General features: G+C 46.9%; 1 protein-coding gene across 1 annotated transcript; it reads left to right on the top strand.

Moving 5' to 3' along the window:
* The first annotated feature begins 1,260 nt into the window (after positions 1-1,260).
* LOC308333833 (alpha-N-acetylgalactosaminidase-like) lies at positions 1,261-11,194 on the top strand. The gene is made up of 9 exons (XM_080790335.1): positions 1,261-1,499; positions 4,003-4,165; positions 4,748-4,888; positions 6,691-6,902; positions 7,256-7,350; positions 7,754-7,915; positions 8,578-8,775; positions 10,152-10,292; positions 10,805-11,194. Exons 2-9 carry the CDS (start codon positions 4,005-4,007, stop codon positions 11,027-11,029), a joined length of 1,335 nt encoding a protein of 444 aa, XP_080646461.1. The 5' UTR covers positions 1,261-1,499; positions 4,003-4,004; the 3' UTR covers positions 11,030-11,194.
* Positions 11,195-11,856: the final 662 nt, after the last annotated feature.

Here is an 11,856-nt window from a genome sequence, read left to right as displayed (position 1 = left end):
CCAGTAGCCCATGTAAGGGATACATGATCAGGTCAACTGGTAGTGGTCCTACCCCCCCCCATGAGACTTACAAATCCCAAATGTTTATAAACAAATCCCAAATGTTTGTAAACAAATCCCAAATGTTTATAAACAAATCCCAAAATGTTTATAAACAAATCCCAAATGTTTATAAACAAATCCCAAATGTTTATAAACAAATCCCAAATGTTTATAAACAAATACCAAAATGTTTATAAACAAATCCCAAAACCCATGAGACTTGGTCCTACCCCCCCGACCATGAGACTTACTACAGGCCAACTGGTAGTGGTCCTACCCCCCCCATGAGACTTACAAATCCCAAATGTTTATAAACAAATCCCAAATGTTTGTAAACAAATCCCAAATGTTTATAAACAAATCCCAAAATCTTTATAAACAAATCACAAATGTTTATAAACAAATCACAAATGTTTATAAACAAATACCAAAATGTTTATAAACAAATCCCAAATCCCTTGGTCCTACCCCCCCCCCGACCATGAGACTTACTACAGGTCAACTGGTAGTGGTTAGTGCCGGTTCTAGGCCTTTTGAGGCCCTAGGCAACATATTATACAGAGGCCCCCCCCCTCCTGCTTTGCCACGCCGGATAAAAATTGTAAATTTGCCATGAAAATGCTTCAATCTGGTGCACTTTGAGATCAAAATTAAGAAGCTAGGTGGGGGCCACATGTGGCCAGTAGCCCATGTAAGGGATACATGAAAAAAAAATCTTCTCCCTGTGACGAGGCCCCCTCAGTGGTTGAGGCCCTAGGCGACCGCCTAGTTCGCCTATGCCTAGAACCGGCCCTGCATTATAGTGTACAGGCCTACTATAGCCTATATGTAAACTCTTCATTTAACATTTGCAGCAATTCAGTTGGAAAATAAATAAATAAAATAAAATAAAATACAAATATTTTTATTTGCAACATTATAATAATGTTCTTATTATATTATTATATGATCATTTACTACCACACTAATGCACTAATGACAGACAGACAGACAGACAGACAGACAGACAGACAGACAGACAGACAGACAGACAGACAGACAGACAGACAAATTACCCGATCTACAAGCTCACAACGCGTGGCGCTGCGACGCGTTGTGAGCTTGTAGATCGGGTAATTTTCGGTGCCGATCGCTTCCCATATAGGCCAGTCCTCCTATAGTCAGCTGACAGATGTCACGTGACGCTCTCTTCCCTCTCATAAAACACACACAGAGAGAATAGGTCTCATGATCCACGAACTGTCTGTGACTGTCTGTCTGTCACACATTGTGCTTTTATATTGTAGTTTAACAGCCTTGTCCGTTCCATCAGATCTGGACACAACACCAACAGCTCTGATAACTGGACCAGATCTCCGGCCGATCATCCGTCTGGAAGATTAGATTTAGCTAAGCAGCAACACATCTGCACACAGCTGTAATAGCCTATATATAACGGACCCTGCACTAAGTTCACAGTGAGTATACACGAACTTATTCATTCATGATGCATTTTGGTATTTCATGGATTTGATCTTAAAGCTTGTTATGTTAGTAGATCCAGATGTAAATGGCCACATTGGAATGTTTTGTGATAAAAGGTTACTTAATTATGGCGTGCTTTGCTTGACTGTTTCTATATGTATGATCACCATGTGTTGTTCTTGCTTTATAGTTTACTTTAGAGTGTCTGCTAAATGCCTACATTGTAAATTGTATAGGCATAGTATTGTAATAACATAGCCTACAGTAGCATGTTATTGATAGGTGTATGTTGTAATAACATAGGACCGTAAGATCATTGCGCTGCTGCGTCTGTCACGTATGAATACAGTCTATCGCCTGCCCTGGTGAATGTGAATAATACATGATGTAATCGTCAACAGGGCTTTCAAACATGCAGTTCTCTCTGCAGTAAACAAATAGACTCAAACTCTCATTGACTGTCGCACCGTACTTCGGTCGGAGATGTTAAATCATGAAATGACCGAGGTGGTGGTTTGACAGAAAGATATAGGAAATGGTTCGCCGATCTACTCACACACGCAAATGTATAATTCCACAGTGTGAGATATATGAGAGAGAGACAGAGAGGGAGGGAGAGAGAATGTAATAAATATAATAATATAAGAACCACATTTTTAAATAATTTGAGTTGTTGAATACGATTTACGAAGTACGAAGTTTAGAGAGTTGCATGACAATGACAAACAACTCATTGTGTTGGGAGAGGGACCTGCAGCACATCTGGCTGCACAGTATGTGACTGCATGTCACAAAATGAGGGACACAAAAATATACACAATGTGACTATTATCCTGACACGAACCATCTCGACACACCACGGACACATTTAATACTGTACATTTTGACCGGTATATGACAGTGTTTTCATATTGCATTGTGAAAATTAATGTTCTATTTTGCTTGTTTTCTGTTATATTTTTTATTTTGTTTGGTTCTTTTGTTGAACTTCATGCTTTGGCAATACTGTATAGCTATTACATTCATGCCAATAAAGCTAATTGAATTGAATTGAATTGAGAGAGAGACAGAGAGAGAGAGAGAGAGAGAGAGTAGATCCATACAATTTTCAATTTAGGCATCTTAATCCAGAGCGAATCGGGGACCCCCAGGGGTCCTTGAGGCAGTATCTAAATTAGTTAATAAACTGTAGGGTCACAATATTGTGACCCTACAGTTTGCATTGCATCTTTGCATCATGCATCAGCAGCAATGCAGAGATTACTGGAGTCTGTTGAGTGCTGATAAGATTAGATAAGATTAGATAAGGAAGGTGGGTCAGATCAGATGACTGTTTGTTTGATCACTGCCTGGACAGGTTGGACTGTGGCGTCATCAGGTGTCAGACAGACAGACAGACAGACAGACAGACAGACAGACAGACAGACAGACAGGTTGGACTGTGGCGTCATCAGGTGTCAGACAGACAGACAGACAGACAGACAGGTTGGACTGTGGCGTCATCAGGTGTCTTTGTTATAAACATACCTTCGTATTGACTTTAACTGCTGTGAGGACAGCCACGCCCAGGCAGTCAGTCAGTCAGTCAGCCAGCCAGCCAGTCAGTCAGTCAGTCAGCCAGCCAGCATGTCAGTCAGTCAGTCAGCCAGCCAGCATGTCAGTCAGTCAGTCAGTCAGTCAGCCAGCCAGTCAGTCAGCCAGCCAGCCAGCATGTCAGTCAGTCAGTCAGCCACCCAGCATGTCAGTCAGTCAGTCAGTCAGCCAGCATGTCAGTCAGTCAGTCAGTCAGTCAGTCAGTCAGTCAGTCAGCCAGCCAGCCAGTCAGTCAGTCAAACGCCATGTGCAGACAGACAGACAGACAGACAGACAGACAGACAGACAGACAGACAGACAGACAGACAGACAGACAGACAGACAGACAGACAGACAGACAGACAGACAGACTTTGTCACTTCAGTGGAAAAAAACAACTTCATTTACAACCCCCACACGTACGTCGTACAGGTCTCTAAATAAAGTATAGTATTTTTTTTACAGTAGGCCTACTCAAGGGTTGCCATTTATATATAACGGTGCATTTATATAGTGCCTTTTATCCAAGGCGCTTTACATAGAGTGTCTTGCTCAAGGACACCAATTAACCCATTCTGAACGGGAACACCATTTTGGTATTAGCATCATGTTATGCTTTAGCTATTGAAAAAATAGCAGATCTACAAGCTCGTAGCGCGCCACTAAAAATCGAAGAACGACTGATATTTTTAGAATCTGATCTCCGGTCAGAATGGGTTAATCAGAACCAGTGTGTGTCCAGTGGAAACCTCGTATGAATCTGATCTCAGGTCAGAATGGATTAACTCTGGGGGAGCACGGGTTCGAACTGGCAACGTCCTTGCGGTTACCATCCAGCCACCGCCGCCCCTATATATATATATATATATATATAAATGTAATATACCTACTCCAGTATGTATGATGTCTGTTCTTCCGCTGTAGAGATGCGCGTGGCGGTGGTGCTTCTCACGCTGCAGGCCCTCTGTGCGGCCACCTCCTGGGCCCTGGACAACGGGCTGATGAGGACCCCGCCCATGGGCTGGTTGGCATGGGAACGCTTCCGCTGTGACATCGACTGTGACAACGACCCCAAGAACTGCATCAGGTAACGCAGAACTGCATTGTGGGTAATGAGACCCCATGAACTGCATTATGGGTAAGTTAGTGGTCCTGGGAAGACAGCTAGGCAGAGTCCCTGGGTGTCTCATAGTGGTCCTGGTTTTAGGGTACAAAGCAGAGGACAGATTTCATGTACTGTAGGTGTACAGTACTGTATACACATAATAATAATAATGTGACAAAAAAAAACATGTATGAGTCGGGGCTATTCTATTCTATTCTACTGTATATTCTGGACGTATAGTCAAATAATAATGATGCCAGATAGATATCAGCCAGGTTCTATAATCATGCAGCAGAGTGTCCTCTGTCTCTGTCTCTGTCTGTCCCCTCAGTGAGTGTCCTCTGTCTCTGTCTGTCCCCTCAGTGAGTGTCCTCTGTCTCTATCTGTCCCCTCAGTGAGTGTCCTCTGTCTCCGTCTGTCCCCTCAGTGAGTGTCCTCTGTCTCTATCTGTCCCCTCAGTGAGTGTCCTCTGTCTCTGTCTGTCCCCTCCTCAGTGAGTGTCCTCTGTCTCTGTCTCTGTCTGTCCCCTCAGTGAGTGTCCTCTGTCTCTGTCTGTCCCCTCAGTGAGCAGCTGTTCATGGACATGGCTGACCGGCTGTCGGAGGACGGATGGAGGGAGCTGGGCTACGTCTACGTCAACATAGACGACTGTTGGTCCTCCATGAAGAGAGACGCCCAGGGACGACTGCAGGCTGACCCCAAGAGGTACCGCACACACACACACACACACAGGCACACGCACACACACACGCACGCACGCACGCACGCACCCACGCACGCACGCACGCACGCACGCACGCACACACACACACACACACACACACACACACACACACACACACACACACACACACACACACACACACACACACACACACACACACACACACACACACACACACACACAGTTCATAACTTCATAAGTCAATAAAACAGTTCATAAAAGGTGACGGTCACATGACTGTATAGTGTATACGTCAAACTGGTCACATGACCAGATTAAACACTTACACACTGCCAATCCTTTTATAATGTATCATTTAGCCTGAAAAGACAACGTTGCTAAACCGACAGCTGGACTTTATACACAGAACATTATTATGACAAAACGTTACGGCTGATCTTTATATAGAGTGCCGTGTTCACGTACCACACGTAGCAGATCTACAAGCACACCGAGCGTCACGGGACCACTCGTTGTGAACTTGTAGATCGTGCAATTTGGGATTAACCCATTCTGACCTGAGATCAGATTCATACGAGGTTTCCACTGGACACACACTTGGTCTGATTAACCCATTCTGACCTGAGATCAGATTCTAAAAATGTCAGTCGTTCTTCGATTTTTCAAAAATAGCAGACCTACAAGCTCGTAGCGCGCCACTCGGTGGCGCGCTACGAGCTTGTAGATCTGCTATTTTTCAATAGCTAAAGCATAACATGATGCCGACACCAAAACGGGTTCCCGGTCAGAATGGGTTAATGCATGGGACTGTTGACCGGTTCACTAATATTAGCCCACGATTTTAACAATTATTCAATCGTATAGAGCTCAGTGGAATCGTGATTTAAATAATAATAATGATCTACTCGGGTCGGGGTTTTATTTGTATTCATTATGTTTTAAATGCATTATTTTGCTACTGTATTATTTGTGTTTTGAAAGACGAATATAATTCGTCTTTCAAGTTTTGTGGAATAAATATATAGTAGATAGTGATAATCGATAAATTATTAATCCTGATTGAACGGCAGTGAACATTACACTATAGCTACATGTTTAAGCGTTTATTTCATATTTACATGTCTTCTGTGGTCTCTAACATTACACCTATAGCTACATGTTTAAGCATTTATTTCATATTTACATGTCTTCTGTGGTCTCTAACATTACACCTAGCTACATGTTTAAGCATCTATTTCATATTTACATGTCTTCTGTGGTCTCTAACATTACACCTATAGCTACATGTTTAAGCATTTATTTCATATTTTCATGTCTTCTGTGGACTCTAACATTACACCTATAGCTACATGTTTAAACATTTATTTCATATTTACATGTCTTCTGTGGACTCTAACATTACACCTATAGCTACATGTTTAAGCATTTATTTCATATTTACATGTCTTCTGTGGTCTCTAACATTACACCTGGCTACATGTTTAAGCATTTATTTCATATTTACATGTCTTCTGTGGTCTCTAACATTACACCTATAGCTACATGTTTAAGCATTTATTTCATATTTACATGTCTTCTGTTAACTCTAACATTACACCTGGCTACATGTTTAAGCTCGATTTCAGCTCTGACACTTATATCAGACATGCTCTAGTATGTGAAGAGTCTGCCTGTACTATTAACTAATTAATAAAAAATATATATATACGTTTTTCTCCTCTCCTGAAAAGCTGGAATTTGGGCGATGGTAGTCAAATCTGGTCACAGTTGTCCGCGTACGGACATGTTGGTATAGGTGACCCCTGACCCCTGCTTGTGATAGGTTCCCCGGCGGCATCGCCAAGCTGGCGCGCTACGTGCACGCCCGCGGCCTGAAGCTGGGCATCTACGGCGACATGGGCACGCACACGTGCGGAGGCTACCCTGGCACCACGCTGGACACCATCACGCTGGACGCGCAGACCTTCGCCGACTGGGAGGTGGACATGCTGAAGTTCGACGGCTGCTATTCCAACGCCACGGAGCAGGCGCAGGGTGAGGACTACGGTCTGGGTGAGGGTGAGGACTACGGTCTGGGTGAGGGTGAGGACTACGGTCTGGGTGAGGGTGAGGACTACGGTCTGGGTGAGGGTGAGGACTACGGTCTGGGTGAGGGTGAGGACTACGGTCTGGCGTATAGACAGCAGGCGCAGGGTGAGCACTACGGTCTGGTGTAGGGTGAGGACTACGGTTGTAAAATTGTAAATATAGTTTGGGAAGGTTTTGTTTAGAAATGGGAACGGGAGGCACAAAGCAGTCCAACAGGACATGGAAGACCGTTTAGACGTAGCGTGTCTGAACGGCAGTGATGGCGAGCTCATGTTTGACGTCAACGTCCTCTCCGACAGGTTACCCCAGCATGTCAAAGGCTCTGAATGCTACCGGCCGTCCCATTGGCTACTCCTGCAGCTGGCCCGCCTACCAGGGAGGACTGCCACCCAAGGTGAGCCAATCACAGGTTGACATTGAGCACGGGGAGAGAGAGAGAGAGAGAGAGAGAGAGAGAGAGAGAGAGAGAGAGAATATACTTTACAAAAAGGTCTGGTTCTTTCAGGTGAACTATGAGCTGGGACAGATCTGTAACATGTGGCGTAACTATGATTCTTTCAGGTGAACTACACGGAGCTGGGACAGATCTGTAACCTGTGGCGTAACTATGGTTCTTTCAGGTGAACTACAAGGAGCTGGGACAGATCTGTAACCTGTGGCGTAACTATGGTTCTTTCAGGTGAACTACAAGGAGCTGGGACAGATCTGTAACCTGTGGCGTAACTATGGTTCTTTCAGGTGAACTACACGGAGCTGGGACAGATCTGTAACCTGTGGCGTAACTATGGTTCTTTCAGGTGAACTACACGGAGCTGGGACAGATCTGTAACCTGTGGCGTAACTATGGCGACATCGAGGACTCCTGGGGCAGCGTGCTGAGCATCGCCGACTGGTTCTTCGAGAACCAGGATGTCCTGGCGCCGGCCGCCGGTCCGGGGCGCTGGAACGACCCCGATATGGTACGGTACTGTTGGGTCATGTTTTAACCACACTGGAAGAACTACACAGAAAATAAACATTATGAAAGACACTTCCCACCCCGCTCACTCACTGTTTGAACTGTTGCCATCAGGCAGACGTACGGCACAGAGTGATCAAGTCCAAGACCAACAGATTCAGTAACAGCTTCTATCCCACAGCGGTAGTTAATTGCACTCAATGCTGCTAAGAAATGATCTGTTGCTGCGACACATTTTAGTTTTCTCTGCTATCATAAGTACAATAAGGGTTTGTTGTGCGATAACGGCTGAAATGACATGTTTGTGCATTAGTGCTGCTGGGGTTGTGCAATAACAAGAAGTCATGTGTGTTTTGTTTTAGCTTGTACAGTATGTTGTTTTTGTGATATGATGCACTGATTGGTTGGCACTTTTAATTTCGTTGTACACGTTGCAATGACAAATGACCTGTGTCAATCATCTAAATAGGCTAGATAGGCTATTTTAGTACTTTTAAGTGCATTTTGATGCCTTTACTTTTGTACTTTTTACTCAAGTACATTTTCAATTCCGTACTTTTACTTGTAACGAAGTAGTTCTAAATTGCAGTATTGGTATATACTTTCACTTATAAAGTAAAACAATCGAGTATACTTTTTTCCCCCACCCGTGCCGTTGGTCAGCTGGTCATCGGGGACTTCGGTCTGAGCATGGAGCAGTCCCGCTCCCAGATGGCGCTGTGGGCCGTCATGGCCGCGCCGCTCTACATGTCCAACGACCTGCGCACCATCAGCAGCGGAGCGCGCGCCATCCTGCAGAACAAGATGCTCATCGCCATCGACCAGGACCCCCTGGGGGTCCAGGGGACACGCATCCTGAAGGTAAGGTGGTCCCCAGACACCCTGGGGGTCCAGGGGACACGCATCCTGAAGGTAAGGTGGTCCCCTGAAGGTAAGGGGGTCCCCAGACCCCCTGGGGGTCCAGGGGAGACGCATCCTGAAGGTAAGGTGGTCCCCTGAAGGTAAGGGGGTCCCCAGACCCCCTGGGGGTCCAGGGGAGACGCATCCTGAAGGTAAGGTGGTCCCCAGACACCCTGGGGGTCCAGGGGACACGCATCCTGAAGGTAAGGTGGTCCCCAGACACCCTGGGGGTCCAGGGGAGACGCATCCTGAAGGTAAGGTGGTCCCCTGAAGGTAAGGGGGTCCCCAGACCCCCTGGGGGTCCAGGGGAGACGCATCCTGAAGGTAAGGTGGTCCCCTGAAGGTAAGGGGGTCCCCAGACCCCCTGGGGGTCCAGGGGAGACGCATCCTGAAGGTAAGGTGGTCCCCAGACACCCTGGGGGTCCAGGGGACACGCATCCTGAAGGTAAGGTGGTCCCCAGACACCCTGGGGGTCCAGGGGAGACGCATCCTGAAGGTAAGGGGGTCCCCAGACCCCCTGGGGGTCCAGGGCATACGCATCCTGAAGGTAAGGGGGTCCCCAGACCCCCTGGGGGTCCAGGGGATACGCATCCTGAAGGTAAGGGGGTCCCCAGACCCCCTGGGGGTCCAGGGGATACGCATCCTGAAGGTAAGGTGGTCCCCAGACCCCCTGGGGGTCCAGGGGACACGCATCCTGAAGGTAAGGTGGTCCCCAGACCCCCTGGGGGTCCAGGGGACACGCATCCTGAAGGTAAGGTGGTCCCCAGACCCCCTGGGGGTCCAGGGGAGACGCATCCTGAAGGTAAGGTGGTCCCCAGACCCCCTGGGGGTCCAGGGGACACGCATCCTGAAGGTAAGGTGGTCCCCAGACCCCCTGGGGGTCCAGGGGACACGCATCCTGAAGGTAAGGTGGTCCCCAGACCCCCTGGGGGTCCAGGGGACACGCATCCTGAAGGTAAGGTGCTATCGAGCGGCGCAGTCCCTTCCCCCTTTCAGAACAACGAACGGCCCAGGAAATGAAAACCCAATGCATTTCCCCATAGGCAGTTTTTATTTAATTTATTTAAAGACCTTTTAAGCGTCGTAACGAAGTCAACTCTTGTCGTGACAAATCATGACAACAACACAGACAATATTTTGGACCAAACAAATAATTACAAAGAAGAAAAACAACAAAAAAAGTGTTGTAACCTGCTGTTTTTCTACTTTCTAATTCTTTGTTTGGCCCGAAGAATTGTGTTTGTTGTCATGATTTGTCACGACAAGAGTGGCATGGAGGTGTTCTGGCGCCCCCTGTCTGCCGGTGCTATAATGACATGTATATCTTATTGCTTTAGGAGAAGAGTGGCATCGAGGTGTTCTGGCGCCCCCTGTCTGCCGGTGCCAGTGCCCTTGTGTTCTTCAGCCGACGTACCGACATGCCCTATCGCTACCAGAGCGCTTTGTCGAAACTCAACTACACCTCTGGAAGATACCAGGTGTGTTTCACGTCTCAGTAAACTCAACTACACCTCTGGAAGATACCAGGTGTGTTTTATCTCTCAGTAAACTCAATTACACCTGTTGGACGATACCAGGTGTGTTTCACCTCTCAGTAAACTCAACTACACCTGTTGGACGATACCAGGTGTGTTTCACCGCTCAGTAAACTCAACTACACCTGTTGGACGATACCAGGTGTGTTTCACCTCTCAGTAAACTCAATCAAAATTCCACGTTTTGGTGACATATATACCAGTAGAATGAATCCCCATGGTTTGTGCCGAATCTGGGGGGGAATGAGGTCAGTGTCAATAAGGACGATTCTGATGCCCATTCAGACGTGAATATAGAGTTTAATTATTGTCTTTATCTGCGTGTGTGTGTGTGTGTGTGTGCGTGCGTGCGTGCGTGCGTGTGCGTGTGTGCGTGTGTGCGTGCGTGCGTGCGTGTGCGTGTGTGTGTGTGTGTGTGTGTGTGCGTGTGTGTGTGCGTGCACGCCCTCAATCAGGTCCACGACGTGTTCAGCGGTAAGACGGACGCACTCAAAGACTCCTCCCCCTTCGTGGTGTCGGTCAACCCCTCGGGCGTGGTCATGTGGCACGTCTCCGCCCCCGCCGCCGCCGCCGACAAGCCCCGCCTCCATGCCGGCGGCCGTAAGCTCGGCGGCCCCGCCTACTATCGCCACGGCGACGAAGACGACGAGGACAACGACCTGCCTCCCGCCTTCCTCTGACCGCCACGCCTATACCGTCATTATGACATCACTTCTTCACTTTTGACCACTTAGACTGTGACACTTTTTGCCAATTAACCCATTCTGACCGGGAACCCATGTTGGTGTTAGCATCATGTTATGCTTTAGCTATTGAAAAATAGCAGATCTACAAGCTCATAGCGCGCCACCGAGTGGCGCGCTATGAGCTTGTAGGTCTGCTATTTTTGAAAAATCGAAGAACGACTGACATTTTTAGAATCTGATCTCAGGTCAGAATGGGTTAATCAGACCAGTGTGTGTCCAGTGGAAACCTCGTATGAATCTGATCTCAGGTCAGAATGGGTTAAGCCACGATGCAACGAGAGGCACGATGACATGAACAGAAGGACTGTTGAAGAAGAAGGGGTTAATGGACGCCACTGTGCCCGCTGAACAGCACCGCTTATAGCAGATCGGAATGAAAATCAACAATCGACAACAATCACCACGATCTCGATCAGAAGGTTATACTTGAATATCGCTTGAATGCAGTCGAAGTCAGCGCGCTCGCCTGAAGCCTATACTATTCCTAATTCCACAACAGGTCGTTAAGAGGAAGCGATCTGATTGGTTCCGTTGATCAAACCAGCACCGTTCACCACCTAATCAAAACAAAGAATTCAGCACTAATAGAAATAATGATTTCAACACAAACTCAGGGACAAATTAATGCTGTGGGCCTGATCAATCTCATCGTGTGCATTATCATAGGCTACAGCATGACTGGAGAAAAAAGGGACAAGTATTCATGTGCTTAAATTCATATTTAGAAAATGTTTCATATTTCAAAAATGTCTGAGATGATG

This window comes from Protomyctophum bolini, assembly GCF_963924005.1.
Source record: "Protomyctophum bolini genome assembly, chromosome: 19".
Classification (NCBI taxonomy): Eukaryota; Metazoa; Chordata; class Actinopteri; order Myctophiformes; family Myctophidae; genus Protomyctophum; species Protomyctophum bolini.
This window is presented reverse-complemented; position numbering and strand designations above follow the sequence as displayed.

What these genes read in the sequence shown, in the direction of transcription:
- LOC308333833 (XM_080790335.1), top strand. Translation starts at nt 4,005, where the DNA reads ATGCGCGTGGCGGTGGTGCTTCTCACGCTGCAGGCCCTCTGTGCGGCC. An exon ending in CGCCACGGAGCAGGCGCAGG is followed by an intron (nt 6,903 to 7,255) that starts GTGAGGACTACG and finishes CCTCTCCGACAG; the next exon opens with GTTACCCCAGCATGTCAAAG. An exon ending in ACACCTCTGGAAGATACCAG is followed by an intron (nt 10,293 to 10,804) that starts GTGTGTTTCACG and finishes GCCCTCAATCAG; the next exon opens with GTCCACGACGTGTTCAGCGG.